Here is a 23,854-nt window from a genome sequence, read left to right as displayed (position 1 = left end):
GCCAGGATATGAGCTTCTAATGGGGAACATGGGACTACGGACAGGAGCGGGGTACGGAGAGAGGGCGCACACCAGGAACGCCCCCTCCCGCCCCCTGCGCATTCTATTAGACGCCATATTGATGCAGTCAGGCATAAATCACGGGCAGTTTTTATTTCATTACTCCGAACGACACTTTAAAGAGATTTACTGGATCTGTTGAGTGAGTTCTGTGACCCCTGGGCTCGTAACACCTATTAAAATGTCATTGGTGGATTTCAAAAAAACGCATGAATGTCAATGAAGAATAGTCTTTGTAACCAAGACAATTCCCAATGGGTGAGGTTTTATATAGCTGTATCACCGCTCACACATTCGCCGATTAATTAATTGTGAAAAGAAACTCAACAGCATGTCAGATCTGATTAAGTTGGCTGGCTTTGTATATGTTCAAATACTATTTTTACTAAATATAAAGGAGAGATTTGCCGAGATTGCGGCGTAGCATCTTGACACATCGATCCCTATCATATCTTCTAAGCCCATTTATGAAGAAAGTGCAGACAGAGGCGAACCAAACAAAAATACGTCTCAGTTTTCCCGAAGCTTTTAAATGGACACCTTTTTTCACGCATGCCTGCTCCTGTCACAGCTCCTGCACCTCTCTCTTACAATAACAATAGCAGCAAATTCACACGTCACATGTTCACACGCATGTCCACACACTCCCACCCGAAGCCAGCGAAAGCCGCAATAAAACCAACCCAAGCGTTTCTGTTTCTGTGATCCTAATCCACTTTTCCACTTAGCTCGCGTCTCTCTTTCTCTATTCCCCCACTCCACTCCTCTCCTCTGTATTCAGGAAAACAATACACGCTGTAATGATCTGCGTAAGTGCTGACGGAGGAGGAAAGTTTGCGGTTGTGAAGCTCAAACCTGTAAAAACGGCTCTTTTTACAGCAGGCCAAAAGGAGGCGTTAGGTTGTAAGCCCTGACCACGAACTGACAGAGCAGCCCCTGTGTCAATCTGCTTACACATGAGATCGATGGAACCTTCCCTGTGGCAGTTCCTGACTTTCAGCTCGGTTGTGCAGACAGTACAAAGGTCAGCACCACTGGACTTTCCCGGGTTTAGCGGATTTAGCTAATGGAGTTTGTCAGGTACCGATGGAGCTGTCAAAAAAGGGAGTGAACTTGCAAAGCACTCGCACATCAAACTATTAAAAGTTGTACTGAGTGGACCTGGCATTACATTTTTAGGTAAAGCGAATAAAGTAGATTATGTTGCCTGCATGTTAGCTGTGATAAGAGCCAAACTGTTGTGGTTAGACGAATGAATTAGACCATTATGAAACAGGGCTGGGTTGTATTATATTTCTGGATATATATATATATATATATATATATATATATATATATATATATATATATATATATATATATATATATATATATATATATACATGGGGATGAGATTGTGATATAATTGTGTGTACATTGTAGCTGAAACGCAGGAGACAATGGGAGGCTGACAGAAGCGGTGGCTAATTGCTACTGCTAAAGCCTAGAGCAACTTAAATGGCCCATATTATGTCATCTTCTGATCTATGTTGTTTCCTCATCAAAAACATACATGGAGTTTTGTTTTGCTTCATTCACACATGTTTAACACACAAACCCTGCATATTTAGGTTCTCCTCTCCAACTGTAAACACCCTGTTCCACCTTGTGATGTTATGAGGTAATACAGGAAGTGCTCCATTGTGTTTTTAAACTTATACATTTTCACTAGAATCATTTGGATGATTTCAACCCTGGAATTGCCAATCTGTATACTGATCTAAAGGTAAAACATAGCTGTAAACTAGAAAGCTACCACTACATGACATCACAAGCTGGAACATTGGAGATGTAGACAGACTAATAATAAATGTGTGAATGAAACAAAATGTTACAACATAGCTTAAACTCACAAGAACCAATTTTAAACGATGATACCACAGACCAAAAAATATTTTAGCTTAGGTATCTAGTAAATTATATTGCCATTGCAAAATTTCTTTCATATTGTAAAAAAGTATTTTGGCCATTATGGCATGCCCTATTTTGAAATCATATTAAAAAATTACAATCTTCAACTTTACAAAATTGGTAAAACAAATAACCACGACCAACCCAAAGCTACTTACAGTAACCAAATCTAGTTCTGATCAGCTTAAGTTTGTTGCCTTCAGCTTAGCCATGCCAACTTGTAATTAGCCTCAGCCTTTGTGTTGTTTTTCTGTGTGATGATGACACCCTCTGACAGTGCTAAATTGGCTACTTTTTCTCTTGGTGACAGCTCTTAATTAAATATAGAGCAATCAATAGGTGCTTGAGAACACAAACGACAACAACTCCTTAAGTGTGAAATAATACATTTACTTTAAAAAGGAAAATGAATTTAAAGGTCCACAGTGTAACCTTTCTTGTGAAGGTCTGCTGATTCAATTTCCATGTACAAGTCAGTGCTTGGAATTTTTCACAGTATGGCATTAAACGGATCTATCTTGCATTTATCCAACTGCAATACAACACGTGTTTTTCTTGTAAAAAAAATTCTTGAAAAAAATGCATTGTTACTGTGAGCTGGGCTGCCTCTCCACAGATCTGACTAGTATCTGGTGACATAATTTGCGTGTCTCCATGGAGATATATCTATATTCATGGCATACTGTGGAACATTCCAGGCAAACCATTAACACCTCCATGGAGACAAGCACGTGCTGGACCTTCCACCAAAAAAGTTCCATAGTGTATCATTAAAAACTCTAAAAATCATTTGTTGTGAACAGTACCTACAAATCGAGCAAGATATTGAAATGAGTAGGTCTGTCATGATAAGAAATTTTGCTGTGTGATATATTGCTGAAGTAAATATAGACGATAAACGATAATATTGAAACCAAACCATAAATCAGAAATATTCCCCCAAAACTATTCCAAATGTACAAAATTGTTAAAAAATATGATATGAACTGCATCCATCCATCCATCCATCCATTTTCTACTGCTTATCCGGGGCCGGGTCACGGGGGCAGCAGTCTAAGCAGGGACTCCCAAACTTCCCTCACCCCAGACACGTCCTCCAGCTCCTCTGGTGGGATCCCAAGGCGTTCCCAGGCCAGCCGAGAGACATAGTCTCTCCAGCGTGTCCTGGGTCTGCCTCCTCCCGGTGGGACATGCCCAGAACACCTCCCTAGGGAGGCATCCAGGAGGCATCCTGAGCAGATGCCCGAGCCACCTCAGCTGGCTCCTCTCAACGTGTAGGAGCAGCGGCTCTACTCCGAGCTCCTCCAGTGTGACTGAGCTCATCACCCTATCCCTAAGGGTGCGCCCAGCCACTCTGCGGAGGAAGCCCATTTCAGCCGCTTGTATCCGCGATCTTGTCCTTTCGGTCATTACCCAGAGCTCATGACCATAGGTGAGGGTAGGAACGTAGATTGACCGGTAAATCGAGAGCTTCACCTTCCGGCTCAGCTCCTTCTTCACCACAACGGACCGATACAGCGACCGCATCACTGCAGACGCTGCACCGATCCGCCTGTCAATCTCACGCTCCATCCTTCCCTCACTCGTGAACAAGACCCCGAGATACTTCAACTCCTCCACTTGAGGCAGAGACTCACCACCCACCCGGAGAGGGCAAACCACCTTTTTCCGGTCGAGAACCATGGCCTCGGATTTGGAGGAGCTGATTCTCATCCCAGCCGCTTCACACTCGGCTGCAAACCGCCCCAGTGCCTGCTGCAGGTCCTGGCTCAATGAAGCCATCAGGACAACATCATCTGCAAACAGCAGAGATGAAATCCTGTGGTTCCTGAACCAGACCCCCTCCGGCCCCTGGCTGCGACTAGAAATTCTGTCCATAAATATAATGAACAGAACCGGTGACAAAGGGCAGCCCTGGCGGAGTCCAACATGCACCGGGAGCAGGTCTGACTTACTGCCGGGAATGCGAACACAGCTCCTGCTCCGATCATACAGGGACCGGACAGCCCTTAGCAAAGGGCTCCGTACCCCATACTCCCGGAGCACCCCCCAAAGGACACCATGAGGGACACGGTCGAATGCCTTCTCCAGATCCACAAAACACATGTGGACTGGTTGGGCAAACTCCCATGAGCCCTCAAGGACCCGATGGAGAGTATAGAGCTGGTCCAGTGTTCCACGAACAGGACGAAAACCACACTGCTCCTCCTGAATCCGAGGTTCGACTATCGGTCGGATTCTCCTCTCAAGTACCCTGGAATAGAACTTACCGGGAACTGCAACATTTGAATAACAGAACACTTCAGTAGTTAGTTTGTATCTATAATGAGTCACAGAAGTTCATAATGCGACCTTCTACAGTTCATTGTATCTCATTGTATCTCATTGTAGAACAGAAAAATGACAAAAGGGTTCCCCACTAGTGCAAAAAAAAGTCCCACGATAAATATTGACTCCCAAAAATAATTGTTCTGTCTGTCACGTACTGAACAATAAGCAAATATAGTATTTACTGTGACAGGCCTAGATATAAGCCACCAAAATCAGCTGTGATCCTGTACCAAACCCTCCGTCTAAAGCCGTTTGACCTTTGCCCTGTAGACTTGACTAAATGCGCACCTGGTTGAGCTGCTCCATGGTGTCGTAGTCCTCCAGGAGCTTGCAGTACTTCCGCTCCCTGTACTTTCTGCGGACGTAGGTGGCCCGCAGCTCGGCCGACGAACCGCTGTAGAGCTCCTCCTCAGCGGGGAGGTTAGCTGCCCAAAAACTGTTGGCTTTCTGGTTCCCCACCTCCAGGAACAACTGTGGAGCAAAAAGAGTACGTTGGAGTGTTTGATATTGATTACTGGCTCAGTGTTTGCTCATACACCCAAACTGTTGCTGTGTAGTTTAGCAAGACACTTCATTTTGTTTGACCTGTGTGCATAAATCTGAGATGTGAGTGACTGTTGGAGATTGTCAGCGGGGCACAACCATGCTTACCCCTCTACTACAGTGCAACCGTGGCTATAGAAATGGTATCCAACATGGAATAAGGGGAGTGAAATTGTAAAGCAACTATAAAAAAAGACCTAGATAATATATTATTTCAAATACTGTAAAATGCTACTTTTGAACCTTTATAAATACCGTAAATTTCGGACTACAGAGCGCACCTTGATATAAGCCGCACCAGCTAAATTTGAAGAGAAAATCAATTTTGTACATATATAAGCCGCACCTGAATAAAAGCCGCAGGTTTTCATATTGTAACATGAGATATTTACACAGAAAGACGGTGCACCGACACGCTTTTTTTTAAACTGTGCCTGAAAATTGGCACCAACACGACAACAACACGGGATGAACACATCTGCAGGTTTAGAAAATAAAGCTGCACCAACACGGAAAATCTGCTTTTATTTCCTCTGAAAACTTTTGTCGTCTTTTTACATTGACCAAGTTGGATTCATTGATGTCGAGCTTACGTGCAGTGGCTCTATTTCAGGGGTCGGCAACTCGCGGCTCCGGAGCCGCATGCGCCTCTTTCCGCCTCATACTGCGGCTCTGCGTGGCTTGGGAACTAACACAGACACAGCTCAGTCCTGCGTAAAGAGCCCTGATTTTGAGACGTTGTGCGCACAGGGGTCAGGAGCAACTTTGGCCCGTCCCTAATGACACACTAATAAGCTCGTCCGTAGATGTATCATGAAAATCCTGCTGGAAATCGCCACAGAAATCTATTTGATGTAGTAGCAAGTTTATTATCCGCTCTTGTCTCTGCGATGACGTATCACGTATAACACATCAGACACGACGCATTAAAGTAGAGCCACAAGCGAGTGAAAATGAGCCAAAACAAAAGTCTTTGGAGATCTTTTTAACAAAGGGGAAAAGGACAACTGAGGAGCCAGAAGAAGAGACTACGACCTCCAAGAAAAAGAAAGATAAATTTAACAGACAATGCCTACTTAAAATCTGGGTTTGTCGCTACAGGTGACTCACGCACAGAGTCCGCTCTGCGTAACATACGGGAAAAGCAAATAAGGCAATGAAACCTTCAAAACTGCTTTGGCACATGGAGAATAAGCACCTGGGATTAAACGATACGCTACGAGTTTTTTTGTTGTTGTTTTTTTAAAGAAACTGCGGAGTAGAGTAGACATAATCACATAATCAGCGCGATGCATGATGCAGCGGTTTGGTGAGTTGTATTTTTTTAATGCACTTAAGTTGTTTTTGCCATATTTATCTGCCACGTGTAGAAGGCTTGTCCGTGAAAGTAAAACCTACATTATTCCGTTACATTATTGTTATTATACAGTGTTATCTTCATTTTAGATGTCAAAAAGTATTTGCGGCTCCCAGTGTTTTATTTTATGTGGAAAGTGGGTCCAAATGGCTCTTTGCGTGCGTGTTAAAGGCCGACCCCTGCTCTGTTTCCTTTCTGTTTCTTTATCTTAAAAACTGCATCATATCCATTTCATGATGCGCAAAATGATCGTTCAAAATCAAAACTAGTGAATTCTTCAGAGCAGAATCTTTCCCCACGTCTGTCTCACTTTTACGTTTACAGCTAGAGAGCGCCCCCCAGGGGCCGTTATCCAGTAAAATTCCATATATAAGCCGCACTGCTGTAAAAGCCGCAGGGTTCAAAGCGTGGAAAAAAAGTAGCGGCTTATAATCCGAAATTTACGGTAGTTATTCTACTGCCATTGCAATGCTACCATCATTACTTTAGTCCACCCTTTTAAGATACTTTTTGTGTGTTTATGTGCTCGGGTAATGTTAAAAGGTATTACTACAGTGGAAAAAGATACTTCTGGTATTAAATATCCTATGTTACACAAAATTGACTCTTGTGAGGTTTACGACATGTTATGTTTTTTCCTCTTCAAAAACATACCTGGAATTGTGTTTTGTTTCCTTTACACATGTTTACATGAGTAAACCTTAATTATTAGTCTCTCTACATCTCCAAAGCTCAAAATGCTCTGTTCCACCTAGTGATGTCATGAAGCGGTAGTTTTCAAGTTAACAGCTTCTTTTACCTTTTGATTGGTAGAGATTGGAAATCCCAGGGTGGAAATAATCCTGTATGTATAAATCATGTATAAAGTTTAAAAACACAGTGTAGCACTTCCTGTATTACCACATACCATCACGAGTACTAAGAACTCTGCCTAAATATGGTTTGTGCATTAAATATGTGTGAATGAAACAAAACACAACTTCAGGTATGTTTTTAATGAGGAAACAACACTATAACATGGATCAGTAAATAGCATACTATGGGCCCTTTAAAGAAAAATTGGCACTGAAAAAAAATAATGTTTTGGCACCAACGTTTGATACTATATAATGTTCAGACATTAATAAAAAGTACACTTAATAAGTAAAATAAATTTTATTTAAAGGTCGACTGTGTAACCTATTCTTGTGTGGGTCTGCCAACTCAATTTCCATGTAACTGTCAGTGCTTAGATACTTTTAATGCCATACTGTGGAAAATTCTATCTTGCATTCAGTCAATCGCAATACAATAAGTGTTTTTCTCGCAAAAAATTCTTAAAAAACATAGTGTTACTGTGAGCATGTTTCCATCAAAACAGTTACATAGTGTACCTTTATAAACTCTAAAAATGAAACATACAGTTGTCTTCCACAAAAAAGTAAATTTGAACATTGTAATTTTATTTTTGTCACTAAATATAATGATTAATACAGAAATAGGCACCAAAAAAAGTTAAAAAAAAAGTAAACCAGACTGATAGGTACCCAGGCCAAGCGTCAAAATAATTAGCAAAGACAGTACCTCCACTAGCTCATTACTCCAGATGCTGCTGTCCAGTTTCATGCTGCGGACTTTGGAAATACTGGGGCCGAGGGAACGGTGCTGCCCTGAAACACAAATGGAAACACATTTGACACATTTAAAAACAGCCTCGATGGTTTTACACAAATTAAGAGATACATAATATTCCCCGGCATCTCCTTAGTGTACCACCAAACGTACTCTAAATGCCAATGATGGAATAAATAATAAAGCAGCAGGCAGTTAGGAGACGGAGAAGCCGAGCATGACTTTCACAACAGACGTGTTTAGTCCCCTCAGCTCCCCCTAATTGGAAATGAAGGCACAGAACGAGGCCTATTAATTGCTAATGAATCATGAGTAATTCATTGTGTTTGCTGGTCGGTCTGTTTATTTGGGTGAGAGGGGGGCTGCTGGGGTTGCTTATGGCCAGAGACAGGCCGGACATCTATAATATATGAGACAGAAGCAAGGAAGGCATATATGTTTGAATGTGACCAGCGCCCAGTGAGGATAACACTTGATTACTTTTAATGTAAACTGTGGTGATTTTTTTTTTTTTTACTCATTAGTTCTAATTAAGGCTGTGCAATTAATAGAATTGTAATCTAGAACCAGATTTAGTCATTTTTAATCATCAATGATCAGCTTGGGTGTTTTTAAATGAGAGATCCATGGTCAGTATCTCAGTAAAAGAATATGGTTTGAATCAGTGTTCAAATTTTGGAGGAAGAATTTTGACTTTTTGTGTTAGATGCCAAATATTAAAAGTCTGTATTTTTTATCTTCAGGAAATATTTTTATTTAAATTTTTTTTTTAATATTTCAAATTAAAAATCAGTCATGACGAAAAAAAAAAAAAGATTTTCGCACAGTGCTAGTTCCAATCCAACTGCAAAGAGTCATTCCACCACCACAAATCAGTGTGCTTTTTACTGGTCCCATGTCCAAATTGATAAAACTGAAGAAGAACTGAACTGATAAAATTAAAGTACGTATGTACTACATTGTAAAAAGGCAAAGTAAGTCAGCACCTTTTAACCCTTATGCAGATATGTTCAGCTGTTGTTAGGCCTGATGTGATGTGATATGCTTTGATTGTGACCTGAGCAGCAACTCCATCTGCCCCATATTTTCCAGTGCCTGTTCGATTTTCCCAATGAGCTTCACTCTGCAATGCTGTAGGTGATACTATAAATAGCAGGGATCCCCACTCACCCAGTAGTGATATAATTGTGCATGAAACCGGCATTAAAATGTCAACCACTGATGGATTATGGGGTGTTTAAATCAGGTTCCTCTAATCCCAAAAGTAAAAGGGACAACGGCAGAATTTCAGTATTGGAGCGGAGATCTCCCACTTGGCGCGGCGGTCTGAAGAGGCAGATGCTGTCACTTTTGCCCGTGAACAAGTGAAAAATATATCGCTCCTGCTGTTTTTGTGCTGCCTCTACACTCCATCCACTGAGCCATAGCGCGCAGCAGGACCATTTTCACTTGTGTAAAGGTAATGAAGCTAAAAATGTGTGGATGTGCACGTGCCTCTGACAACGCGAGGAAAACTTCACGTAAAAATAGCCTATAGTAAATGTCTTCATCTTTTCAGACAGCATCAAAAACAACACAACACCAAAGGGCACAACTATGGAGGCTACCACTAAAAATTGGCCAAAACCTCCAAGGACTTCACCTCCAATTAAAAACTGTCCCATTGACTGCTCCAGCCCTCAGTCTGGCCCATGTGATGAGTGAGAAGTAAAGCCGTGGCATTGAACGCTGCATTTGGGAGTTTCCATAGCAACAGTTGCCAGCAGACGTCTACGTGTTGGGTTTGGGGAAGTTTTATTGCCTTCACATTAGGAGTCTGGGACCTCAATGGTGTATAGAAGTGGTCCAGGTTTGAGAAAAGCAACAGCTTTATTTTTTGCAACCACATTCACGTTTCAGATTTCCCAAAAACAGAGTATGTCATTGTCACTGAATATTTATTATCTAGACCTATGCAATTTGTAAAACTGGCAATAAAAAAAAAAATACACAGGCTATGGAAATTTGAGATCGACCAACATGGGGTTTGCTCATGGCCGAACAAATCCCATAGAATCCAGAGCATCCAATCGGCGATAAGCTCTGCCGATATTTTTGAGCTGATATGTAGGACTAATTTTGATTGTTTTTCCTCCAAATAATGTAAATTATGTTTACTATACGCCATTTTTCACCACAAATCCATATGAAAGTAGTGTGGTCACATCTTCAGCAGTTATCTCTTTGCACTTAAGTGTTCAAATAAAACTCTATGGGTATTTTTAGGCTGCAGGTCACCCAAAACAAAATACTGGCCTGTGCTGGAGATTTAAGTAATGTATTGGCCCGATAAATCAGCCAACTGTCTATCTCTAATGAAAATATGAAGCTTGTGACATTAGTTTATACATGTACTCAACAGGAATGGGTACTCTATCCCACATCAAATAAAATAAACATAAATAAGCTACATATAGAGGCTATTCTATTCTGAAATATTTTACTGCACAAATCATGGTGGCCACTGACTGTTGTTCAACTGGGTCAGCGCATCCTTAAAACTTCAGCTCTTGAGGGCTGCTTGCGGTCGGCAACAGTGACATTCAAAAGTGGGCCATACTCTAATGTGACTCTGTATGCAGTTTTATCATATATGGGTGGTCATAAGCAGCATACATTTTTTCCTACTTAGCTAATAGGCAATCTCGTTAAATAATGTGTGTTTAAATATGTTACAGAGGCAATATTTGATGATGAAGACAGCACTACAGTAGCACTCCTCTCCATTGAGTCAAACTAAGGGTCATTAAAATTCATTCTGTCTTAAACGAAAAGAGGAAAGTCCATCTTAGATCATTTTCACCATTAGCCTTCTCATTACTCCACTCCTCTTCCTCTTGTTCAGCATTTCTCTTTATTGTCCGTGACATGAGAGTGCTAATTAAAAGCCTGGGCAGTCATTGGTATGCGAAATGGACCACCGCCTAATTTAAGAAGTGTAGAACGGAGGGTGAGGACAGCTTTCTTAGTTGCAGATATTCACTGTCTCTCTCTCTGCCTCCATGTCTCTGTGTGTCGACAGAATGTAATATTAAACAGCCCTGCAAATGAAATCATTTACCGCTGTTTGAAAAAAGGATGTGTGATATCTGATGCGTACCAATTACATAGACTTTGGAGAGGTGAGGTGAAGAATAGCATTATAGCTCCAGGAGAAATCCCAGACCTGCAGAAAAAAGTAGATTGGGCGCGGAAGGGAATGTGTAGCGGCATGTAAAAAGAGCGCTACACAACTGGCAGCAGCTAGCGTGACGGCAGCTAGCATGACGGCAGCTAGCATGACGGCCACTGCTCCATAATCACGTTTAGCGGGTCAAGGAGCTGTTCGGGATCCCCCAAGTTCTCGCCCGGAGCCTAATCTTTGTTGTCATTTCATCTGAGCCATCCAGCCTTGCCAAATAGATTAGAGGGAGTCTAGGGGCCAGATGCCAGCTCCCGTAAGTAGCTTATCACCTGAGATCTTATTCCAAAAGTGCCTCGGGGTTAGACGCATACTCGCACAGGGACAAACAGACACCGTCACACACATGCACATCAACAATGGCACCGCGGCATGTATGCTGCTTAGTCATGCTCGGATTTTCAGAAGTCCTATTATTAGATTAAATTTGACTTAAAAAGAAACTTTCGATTCTCACTACACATACTGAGAGATTTTAAAGTTGATATACACTCGCTCAATTCAAAAATATCTGCCTAAGTTGAGTCTTGAGGTAAAAAAGTCTCCAGCTACTACATACATACAAGTTACCTACATGATGGTATGAGCGATTAATGTAGGCAAAACATAAAAAAACATGTTAAAAATGTACTATGTAACTTTGCAGGTGGAGGGCTTGCCACATGCTTGTCTCTGTTGAAATGCCTTTTTCATAGAGCCACCCAGCTAGTTCAGGCTCTCTCAAAAAGTGTGGAGCTACATCAGTCAGAAGAGCAAACAACAAGTTACAGATGGATGATCAGAGACAGCATGTTAAGACCTTTAGGACAATGTAAGCACTGAACCCGAAGAAACCTGTGTTTATAAAAGTAGGTATTTATGTCTCAAAGCTAATACTAAGATAATCAAAATCTCAAAACAGAATACAAAACAACTTTATGAAAATACATCTAATGACAAGTTGACTGTTTTTCTGTGCAAACTCATTCAGGGTTGTAGCACTTTTTTAACATCACTAATTCATTTTAATTTCAGTTAGCGTTAGCTTCAAGACACAAGTATCTACCTTTTTAAACACAGAAGCTTCCACCTGTGAAGTATTTACATCGTAACAAAGGTCTTGACCTGCTGTCTGTGCTTATCTATTTGAGAAAACCGGAACTAGCCAGGCAGTTCCGTAAAAAGGGCCTCTATAACACTGCAATGTCATGTCCACGGAGATAAGCATGTGGTGAACCGTTCACCAAAAAAGTTACATTAAAACAACAAAACCACAGAGCAAGTCAAGTTACCACCTGCAATTCACAGGACTGTAAGCTATGTAAGCTATTTTGCCAACTGGTTAAAGATTTCAGCCATTTTAATGCCTTTGGGGTTAAAACCACCTACAACTTTTTAGGAATGTTCAAAATCCCAAGTCGCCCCATCTTGCAAAGTTATTCTGACCTGTTGCTCTCTTCGATTTGGACGGGCTACATGTGGGAAGTAGAGCTATGAGTGAGTAAGACTGTGGAAAGGTCCCTTGTTGAAACCCCTCGCTCTTGGTAGCCTAGCAACCCAAATGACCCTCACCTGCGCACTTCTTACAAATGACCACGCCCAGGTTGACCGACGCCCACTCCGGCTGCGGGGTCCAGCAGTCCGCGCAGCTCCTGTTGGCCTCATTGAACCAGATCTTCTCCGCCACTTCGTAGTCGGAGAGTGTCTCGGCAATCGATTCCTGGACCGCTTCAATCCAGTCCTCCTTCTCCCGCTCCGATTCGGCTGTGAAGCTACAACAATTGATTTTTAGTACACACACATATATACAGACACACATGCACACACACACACGTACACACACGCACTACTCACCAATGACAAAATGCCTCACTCTTATTGATTTAATTTGAGAGAGCAATTAAACAGCACAGCGTTTGGCAGGGTTGTGAAGGGGCGGACTACTTTTTTTAGGGGAGGGGTACAGCAAAGTGTGATTGCAATAAATTTGATGAAATTGATAGAGAGGTTAGGTCCTGAGTGGAGGGCCAGGTAAATCAATCTGTCTTCTCCGCTCGCACGACCCAAATCTATTGTGCTAATGCGAGCTACTTTCTAAAATTATTATTTTAGGGCGAATACCGGTAGTTTAAAAGTTGAAAAGTGAGGAAAGATTATTAGCATAATCTACTAATGGCCTCAATAGACAGCTTAAAGAAATATTTTTTTCTTGAGGAAAATATGTATACAGTTTAAAGAAACACTACACACATTACATATAAGCTTAAAATCATTAACTCATTAATAAAAGTAGAATTTTCTTAGGAAAGTCAATGTTTCACATGACTGATTTACAGAAGTGGGGTACAGGCAGCGGTCGAAGGTGATGAAGTAAAAGCAGTAAAGTACTGTACTTAAGTAGAATTTTTTTGTATCTGTACTTTACTTAAGTACATTTTACAGTAGATACTTTTTACTTTTATCTGTACTTTCTACTCCACATTTTGAATAGGACTCAAGTAAAAAGTACTTTTCATATGATTTGAGGGGATATTTTGACCATTTAAAATCCTGACGAAAGTTTTTGAGTTCAAGCTTTGGCTTTGAGCAAACAAAAATAAATACATACAATTTATAAGAAAAGTTAAGAAATGTATTTGTATTGTATTTTTATCAATATCACTACACTAACACTTTATCAAATTTTTAAATGAGTAGATTTTACATGTGATACTTTTAGTTTTACTTGAGTAACTTTTTACCTCTGTATCTGTACTTTTTCTTAACAAAATTGAGTACTTCATTCACCACTGGGTAGAGGAGCCTTCTGTTTCTTCTTGTGTAATATGCCAAAAGCACTCATGTAGGAGTAGTCAGAACATAACATCTAATTTATAATTTGAAGTTAACACACTTTAATAACTTACTTTGTTAAATAATGCAGAAAAACTGGTATTTTCAAAGTATAAACCACAGAAATGAGAACTTAATATTGCCAACATGAAGCTTTAGTCACTTGTAGGCTCAGTGAAGATGTCAATTTCACTGTTTACAACAGCAGCTGCCCAAAGTGCACAATAAATGGTAAAAACATATATACAAAGCAAGGCATTCAAATAGTGCATATATATAAAAAAAAAACAAGCAAAACAGACCAGATACATAGCACTTTTCCGCCTTCAAGGCACTCAAAGCACTTTACATCCACACACCATTGTATGTAGACACTGGAAATGAGGACACAACAACAGCATTCATCTGTGGCAGCTGAAATCGCACCGCCAACATGTGGGTCATTGGATCTGACTGCTCAAGCAATAACATTTATGTCGACAGCGGGATTCAGACCACCATCCTTGAGATCAGTGGATAAAAACTCTACCAACTGAGCTACTGTCGCCCCCCCAAAAGCGAGTCTTGAGCTTTATTTTGTAAAGTTGTTATAACCTCCTCAAAAACATACCCAAAGTTGTGTTTTGTGTCATTCACATATATTTGAATAACCCTTTATTATCAGTCAGTCTACATCTCCAAAGTTAAAAATGTTCAGTTCAACCTCAAGTTAATAGCAACCTTTTAAACTTTACCTTTTAAACCTTTTTAACTTTAGTTTAGTAGATTGGAAATTCCTGGGCGGACCTCATCCAAATGATCATAGTGAGGAAGTATGGAGTTTAAAATTACAGTGACATGCTTCCTGTATTATCACATGACATCACAAGATGGAACAGAGTGATTTCTGTTTAAGAGAACAGCAGACTACATATGCAGGGTTTGTGTGTTATGCATGAGTGAAACAAAACACAACTCCAGGTATGTTTTTGATGAGGAAACAATATTATAACATAGGCCCTTTAAATGGTATTAAAAGCCAAAGAAAAAAACAACAACTTAAGAACAGATTTAAAATAGGCAGCAGACTTAAGTAACCAAAACCTTTACTTATAAAAGAATACTGTTGCGTCAAAGTATTACTACGTAGGAGTAAAAGTATGGTATCCCCAACTTATTCCTTAAAATGTACTCAAGGAAATGTAACAAAGTACTACCCATCTCTGCGTATTTCAACAGTACAATATAGGATTTGTATTAGGCATGCATGTCCATTATTCACTGTCTCCCCTTATAAAGAGTAAGTGAATACCTTAAATGCAGACATGCAGTGTGTCCATTACAAACTAATGAGGACTCGAGACACCTTGCAGAGGCAGACAGCAGAAGTTGCTGATGCTGACAATAGTGTTTTAAGTACACCCTGTGCTTTATATGCTGTGGATATCTAAAATTAGCTAACTAGGTGAATTTAACAAGCTATTTAGTGAGAGTGTAAAAGACAAGCCAGACAGACTGATCGACAGTGGTGTAAAATTAGGAGTTTAAGAAATGCAGACCTAGGAAGGCACTTAGCTAGAAGTAATGGGACCACCAGTCTCCATGGTAACATGAACAGCAGTGTAAAGTAAGCCAGAAAGAAGTGAAGAAGAGGAGGGTAAGTGAGAGAAGGAAGAAGAGGGAGGGAGTGTGGGGATATTTGCCTGGAGGTGAGAATGTGCCGGCCGTCCCGGTTTGCCCCAGATCAATAGGTTGATTGGGGGCAGCTGTTTTGTGCCCACCGGCCACTGCTCAGGGCCTGTCTAAAGAGATGGCTGCTCACATTGAGTTTGCATGGCCCCAATTGCACAGAGGAACAGGTGAAGGCAGTAGGCAGGTCCCCAAAGTGTGTGCATGTATAGGGCAAGTCACTGTTTAAAGGAGACACATTGTGAAAAATCGACTTTTATAAGCTTTTAACCTTGCTATAAGGGCCTTCCTTCATCATTAATTTACTCAAACTTTGGATAGATTCATGCATGTTTGAGTAATCCCATACTGCCCCGCACTCAAATCAGAACATGTTTTCACCTACACTTTACCCCACCCGCATCCCTGTACTGTACTTATGATTTTTTTTTTGTGGAAAGATTAAAACCCCCAAGTCATATGCGCAAGGTTCAAAAACGTTAAACATTTTTTTCCAAATATAAACATGTAAATTAAGATCTGCTGCTTGCTACGGTGAAATCCAGTGATCAAGAGGCGGTACGTGTCGGCTCTGTGGTTCTGTCCCATTCCGATTTAAGTAATTTACGGATGAAAATTGCGGTTTACAATGAACAAAATGTAAAATGATGATCTGCTTCTGCTATTATCCAAAACGAAATTACTAAAAATAGCATAATATGACCCCCTTTAACAGACACTCTACTCTCAAATGAGCCTGTGAGATTAAGTGTAGCTGCCAATCGAACGTAATATTATTTGATGCTCGCTGAAAGCTTTAATCAGGAGTGGCAGAGTGGATGGCTTTTCTCGCTTCCCTTCCAGTGTACTGTAGTTAATAAATGAGTGAACAGTTAGTGTGTTTGTGTCTTTGAGTTACTCCTGTAATAAATGAGACATCCCTGTTTAAGGATCCTAGTAGCTTTGTTTGTTTAAGTCGCCTATAGACCTCATTGAGACATGGGGACAGGGGACATTAGAGTTTTCTTCTGTTTTGCCACTGTGAGCCAAAGCAGGGCAGTTTGTATTCAAAAGACTAACGCATGCACAATGGCCTACATGTTTAAATTCCAGACAGGACCTTAACTTTTGGTTTGTTATTAAAAAGAATTTTCAGTTGAAAGTAAAAATATGTCTGCCTATGAAAGTTTGAAAAGACAAACAAACTGACAACAAGATGAACAGAGATTTTCTTTAGTATGCCCTTAAGCGAGGCGTTTATCTGCAGCTTTACTTTAGAGGGAGTGCTTTCTGATCACAAGTACTAACTTTAGCTTTCTCCAACTGCAGCCTTCTCCCTCTGACTTCCATCTCCTCATAAAGTGGGCTATTGTGTCGGCCGCAGTGGACTCAAAGCTCTGTCCATTTAATGGCAGCAAAACAATAGAAAAGCCAAAGTGAGTCTCCACAGCTTAAAGTGATTAGATGAGTTTCTCACTAATCCCCACCTTGAGCAGGTAGAGAACGCTCCCAGAGTCTGCAATCAATTTGTCACACGCACACACACCCGCACACACACACATCCACACACACCCACACACACACAGCCGCCGCAATCGCCTCATCAAAACAATTCAGGGGACTCACACTCATTTTAATTCTACCTCTTTTTTGTGGCGCAGAAAATGGCAATTACGTCCTGCGTATTAACAAAGCTGCCCAACGCCGTGCCCATTAAGGCGACTGACACAAACAGATCGATGGGGACATACAACAGACAGGTGGAGGAATGAGGCGAAAATCTTTACACCAAAAAGGAGTGCAGAAGAAAACAGCCAGCAAGCACAAACAAACAAAGTGTGAGGCATTGTCCAGGCATCTGTGACGCTTGTATTCTAAATGGGCCATTACAGCACAAACAAGCGCCGCACTCATCGATCCAGGGCCTACGGGGACCAATGTCACCTCAAAGCTTTGTATCCCACTGAGGCCCCCGTATCTGCGTGGAACACCTGGGGAGCCTCAATAACAGCCTCTAATTGATAGTTAGTGATTTCAGAGCTGCGCCCTGTTTGCCCTGACAGCACTGGCCTGAAGAGGCAGGTCTACGCACACCTGAACACACCAGAGACATGGTTTCTGAAGAATTTCACACAAGACTACAAACCTGCAAGCGCTCGGCAACATTGGGGCTTTGATACAGCAATGTTCACGATTACATCTTCAATTAATTTAAATATTGAGCGCACTGTACGTACCAAAAGTTTTTGAAAGGGGTGTTGATCTCAAAGCTCCTTCGATCCACGTCCTTTATGTGAGCAGCTGTCAGTTCTACTTCCGCGATAGCCAGGCCAGATTTATAGTCCTGAAGAAATACAAACATGAGACAAAGTGAACATGAACTCTATAGAAATTACACTATAATATTAATTATGTGGCATTAAAACATGTGATGGGACTCTACTTTAGCCCCGACAGGCATCTGACCCTATCCATATACGCACACTCATAGTTTAGAGGTGCAGTTGTTAAAGGTCCTATATTACACAAAATTTACTCTTATGAGCTTTAAGCCATGTTATAATGTTGTTAACACATCAAAAACATCCCTGGAGTTGTGTTTTGTTTCATTCACACATGTTTGAGTCTACATCTGCAAAGCTCAAAATGCTCTGTTCCACTTTCTGATGTCATCAAGTAGCAGTTTTCAAGTTAACAGCTAACAGTTACATTTAGTTTAGTAGAAATTGGCATGTTCAAGGCTGAAATTATTCAAATGATTCTAGTGAAGGTGTGTGGATTTTAAAAGCACAGTGGAGCACTTCCTGCATTACCATGTGATATCACAATGTGGAACAGTGTTTTCATTTTTGAGAGAAGAACTCAGCCAGGGTTTGTGTGTTAAATATGTGTGAAAGAAACAAAAAACAACTCCAGGTATGTCTGTGATGAGGAAACAACATTATAACATAGATCAGAAAGTAACATGTGTGCTTTGAACCAAAATATTCGAAATGGAATCCGCATTGGATTGATTTTTTTGCTACTGTGCCTCTGTTTGTGAAGGACATGAGCAACTGGCTGCTCCAAAAGCTTTTTCTTTCTTAAATGAAATTGTGTGATTCAGAAGTAATCTAACAACTGTCAACCAAAGAAAAGAACAGGTACACGTCAGATTGGTTTACTCTGCCCTTGAACTGATCCAAGCCGCGATCCAATGAGGATAATTTCAAATCTTCTTCCTATAAATATCATAATTCAAGGGACCGTGCCTTCTACTGATCTGGAAGAACTGACCAATTTCAATGTTGATAGTGAGACGAAATCGAACAGTGGAGCCCCGTTAATATGTGTGACTAGGCATGGGACGATATTCAAACATGGTATCACAATTATCATGGCCAAAATAATTGCAATTAACGTTTATATCACGATAATTATTAAAGTTGCTGACAGTTATGGACACGAATAATTATAGTTTTAATATTATGAATCGGTTCCACATTTTAAAAAGCTGTTATTGCATTATACTTTGTTATAAGTAATAGCAACATTGATCTAGATCTAAACATCTGATATAAACTACAATATATAAATAACAGAACACTTAAATAGTTAGTTTGTATCTATAACGAGTCACTGAAGTTCATAATTTGACCTTGTACAGCTCAAATCGCATCGTAGCACAGAAAAATAACCAAAAACGTCTCCACTACCACAAGGAAAATGTCCCACGATAAATACTGACCCGCAAAAATAATCGTCCTATCTGTCATGTATTGAATGATAACTCGATATACTATTTATTGTGACAGGCCTCGAGAGAAGTAGTTTTTTTCTGCACATTCTGGAGATATAATGGTGATTATCTTTGTTGGCGATTCTCACGATTATTTAAAACACCCAATAAATGATTACTGTCGACACTTTTTATCACTATAAACTATATTATTGTTTTATTGTGCCATCCACAGACTGTATAAAGAAGTGAACTAATTGTTAATGTTCATAAATTGATACGTGGACACAGTAGCTAAAAGAAAATACTAGGATCATGTAGAGAGGGTTAATATGGACATTTTAAGACCAAAATGATGAGCCTGACAGTAGTAGTCACAGAGAGAGGGGTGACAGTTTCTTATTGTAAAGTGAATTGGAGCCAGAGTTGATGGAGCCATGATCGCTTCCCATTTGGAACGCGGTAGCCATGTGTGACATCATGAAAAAAACATTGCAATCCTAGTATCGGAGTATCAATGCCGGTATAGTGAGTTAAAGTATCAGTATTTTTAGATGAATTGATTTTGTCTCCCCTAGCAAAGCCCGACTACATAACTATACATTTGAAACGCAGCGGTTTCTCAGGCAGTTTTCATAAGCACTACTGTAACGACGCATCGCACCTTATCCTCTCTCCCACAAGCTTCAGAGCGCTTTGCAGTTTAGACCATTTTTTATCGCCTAAAGCTCAGAGAAAAGTTACAGGCAGACAGAGTGCAAAACACCCACGCAGGCGCCGCACATCAAAATCAAGCACGAAATTAGGAACTGAGAAATACAGTGTACTCCAATGTTCAGACCAAGAACAACTAGACAATGCATGACTAATTGGTTGGTCAAAAGCGTAAAACTAAGAAGTGTGGGCATTGAAATGGTATTTGCTGAAATGTAAAATAAATATATGCCATTGTCTTCTGAACATACAAAGTCAAAATTGTGCCTCTGAACAAGTTGCCAAAACAAAACAGGATCAGGTCCAAAACTTCATAACTACAAATTTGCAAACGCAGCCAGTTAAATGTTTCGTTTCCCTGCCAGCAAAGACCATGTGTGTTTCAAGACAATGAAAACAATTCACGCTAATTACACAAAACAAAAACCAAAATGAATAGACTACATGTACTGCATGTTTAAGAAGTACTTTTAGGCAAAGCACAACAGCAACCGTGCAATGTCGTCTCCTTAGTCTTTAATTGGAAACAAACTTCTCAGTGGATTAAAAACAAAAAGGATGTGACTGTAATATATTGCGTTATTTACTTTTGAATATTTTACTATTGCAGGGACTGGTTCAACTCATGTTAAAGATACACTGTGTAACTTTAGTTTACTGGTTTTCCACCTGCTTGTCTCTATAGAAATGTATTTTCCAAAATGTATTTAAATATGGGGTTTTAATAATGATGACTTTGAAAAATTGCAAAATCGTGAAATTGAGAGTTATTATGAAACAAGTTTACTCCTGACTTTGACTCGCAAAGCAGGGTTTTTGTGCAAATACAAGCAGTACAAATGTAGTTTATAATAATAATGAATAATATCATATAATAAAAATGACAATGTAAAGAGTTTTTCCTGGTTGAAAGTGTGTGCTAAAAAATGTGATTTTATTTTTATCAAGTCCAGTGCTACTGTGGAACATTCTAAGCAAAATAACATCTCTATGAATAAGAACAGACCCCAAACTAGAAAAGTTACAGAGTGCACCTTTAAAGATCCTATATTATGCTAAATATATTCTTGTGAACTTTTAGCCATGTTATAATGTTACCTCCCTAAAAACATACCTAGAGTTGAGTATTTATCATTTTAGTTTACTTCTCTATTTATTTAGTCTTATTTAGGCTGGCTAGTGTGTTTATGTTTTACTTATGTTTTATTTACTTGTTTAGTTTTGACTTATTTTATTATTTATTGATTATTTTATTATTTATTGGTTATTTATTTTATTATTTATTGACTTATTTATTAGTTTTGACTTATTTTATTATTTTTAATCATTTTAGATTTGCCAGTGTTTCCTCTGAGGAGCCCTCTGCACCGGGAGCTGTGGTTGGCTGTGGCTGCTGGGCCCTGGCTCGTGGGCCCTGGAGGTTTGGTCTTGACCTCATCTCTTCTCTGGGCCCTGGGCTGGTGTCCTGTGGCTGTGGGTGACCCTGTTCCTGGTGCAGATGGTTCCTCTGGTGGCGCTCTCTCATCTGGTTCATCTTTATCCAGCCTGTTCTACTTAAACATATTTTAAATGAAACTGAGGTATTTTAACATGTGTTGAGGTGGGGGGTGGGAGTGTGTGTTGGGGTGGGGGGTTGTTTGGTTATGATTATTGATGTGTTGGGGTTGGGTTGTTGGGCTGTCGGGTGGCTGGGTGGGTTTGGTGGGTGGGACTGATTTTAATGCTTTGTAAAGCACTTTGTGTTACTTTTTTTTGTATGAAAAGTGCTATATAAATAAAGTTTGATTTGATTTGATTTGTTGTTGTTTCATTCACACATGTTTGAGTAACCCTTTATTATTATTAGTGTGTGTACATCTCCAAAGCTCAAAATGCTCTGTTCCACCTTGTGATGTCATGAAGCGGTAGTTTTCAAGTTCACAACTACCTTTTACCTTTGTAGAGAGTGGAAATTCTAGGCCTGAAATTATCAAAATGATTCTAGTGAAGGTATATATAGTTTAAAAACACAGTGGAGCACTTCCTGTATTACCACATGACATCACAAGTTGGAGCAGAGTGTTTTCTGTGTGAGAATTCAGCCAAAATATTCAGGCTTTGTGTGTTAAACATGTGCGACTTCAGGTATGTTCATGATGAGGAAACAACATTATAACACAGATCAGAAAACAGTGTAATATGGGCACTTTAAATAAGGCTAGAGGAAAAGGCTTTAAGAACCCATATATATTTTAGGTTTTAAATTGATTCTCCCACAAGAACCCACACGATCCCTTCTCACTAACAACTCAATTGCGGCACTCGATCCCACAGCACAAGTTTCATTCGAGGCAAGTATCTCCCGGTAGTCTGTGATGGGCTCTAAAAAGCTGGAAACGTGTAGAAGCGCATACATCCACCGCACCTAATCTGCGCTCATGCGGTGAGGGGGCCAAAGCCGTCACCTATACCTAATGACCCTCATCCCTCTCAGCCAGCCAATTAGAGCGCTGGGTGTTAGCGGCGCAAGCTAGCCCCCGCCACTCGTTACCTACCCAATATGAGCCGCGGCCTCCTGCCCCTTCCAATTAATTCAGTGAGGACGGTGGGAACGGCAAGATGGAGAAGCAGAGGCAAAGGAGGGAAGTGGGTAAAAATAACTTGTCCAATTACAAAAGGCAAGGCAGGTGGTTGAAATGGCATGCATGGGGACATTGATTATTTCACCAACACCTTTCAAAGTATAAATAAAGATTACATGGTTGCCAAATTCCATTATGTAAACCTGTAACCTGTATGAGAGGCAGATCGGGTGGTGGACCCTTCCCCCACAAAAATAGCATATGTTGGTTTAAGAAAAAACTGTGGTGAACCAATCTCGAAAAATGGAAAATATGCCATTGGATATTACTAAAGACAAAGCAACAAGATACTGAACACAATGGCTGCATCCAAAAGTCCACCCAAGCCCCTAACCCCTCATTCACTACATAGCCCTGCACTCTTTAGTAGACTCTATAGTGCCCATAGACTGTATAAAGAAGTAAACTGAGTGCGGCGTCACCCATAGCGTTCAGCTCCAGTCAAATGAAGGTCATCGAGGCTAGAGTAGTTATAGGGGCGAATTGGAAGCCGAGTTCCACATTTGGAACTGCGACCGCGACCAAAGAGCCAATCCGGAGTGAGATTGTTGAAAGTAACACCCCTTCTTGCCAGCACCGCTGGTTTAGCAGGGAGCGAGCACTTAGCAACGCTGTCAATCAAATCTGTTGCTAACGCTAGTGGGATCAAGCTTGGGGATGATGGTCATATCTTGATTTAGGGACAAAATAGTGGAATAAAAACACCAGATGCATGTAGAGCTGGTTAATACGAACATTTTAAGACAATAATGATGATGCTCACTGCAGCAATTACAGAGAGATGGGGGGGGAAATTTTCAATGTAAAGTGAATTGGAGCCAGTCAATGGAACAGGAAGGGCGACTATGAGCACTTCCTATTTGGAGCGCGTTAGCTATGTCCTTTTATATGTACAGTCTATGATAGTGCCTCATTTACAGAGTGATTTGGATACGTAGCTCACTACATTTGGGTCATGTGACTCTGGCATCTTGGTGAAAAAGTTTACTAAACTAATAAAACTTGATTTGTCATAAGTAATGTAGTAAGTAATCAGACTCAAGTGGCACACAAATATGTATGGCTTAATAATAATCATACAAGTTTTTGTCAAGCTGGATCTCACATAAACAGATTGGATTATTCCTTTTTATCTGAGATGTGAAAATTATTGCTCTTTTAACAGCTCAGGCTAAGGTAAGAGGCTAACATTAGCAACTTTATACAGCAATGGTTTAGTTATTTTTATTCTTAATCAGCAATAAATAGTGTGAAAACCGGGGCTTCTATCT

The 23,854-nt window shown here is 40.3% G+C and overlaps 1 protein-coding gene across 1 annotated transcript in view; it reads right to left on the bottom strand.

The window, feature by feature from the left end:
• arap2 (ArfGAP with RhoGAP domain, ankyrin repeat and PH domain 2) overlaps window positions 1-23,854 on the bottom strand; it is a 155,294-nt gene that overhangs the window by 83,544 nt on the left and 47,896 nt on the right. Inside the window, exons 10-13 of the mRNA XM_033983754.2 lie at window positions 17,768-17,874; window positions 12,624-12,823; window positions 7,805-7,890; window positions 4,630-4,812 (exon numbers count right to left, since the gene is read on the bottom strand). Coding sequence (XP_033839645.1) covers window positions 4,630-4,812; window positions 7,805-7,890; window positions 12,624-12,823; window positions 17,768-17,874 — 576 coding nt within the window. The remainder of the gene's footprint in view (window positions 1-4,629; window positions 4,813-7,804; window positions 7,891-12,623; window positions 12,824-17,767; window positions 17,875-23,854) is intronic.

This window comes from Periophthalmus magnuspinnatus, chromosome 18, assembly GCF_009829125.3.
Source record: "Periophthalmus magnuspinnatus isolate fPerMag1 chromosome 18, fPerMag1.2.pri, whole genome shotgun sequence".
Classification (NCBI taxonomy): Eukaryota; Metazoa; Chordata; class Actinopteri; order Gobiiformes; family Gobiidae; genus Periophthalmus; species Periophthalmus magnuspinnatus.
The sequence above is the reverse complement of the archived record's forward strand: the minus strand, read 5'-3'. Positions and strand labels throughout refer to the sequence as shown.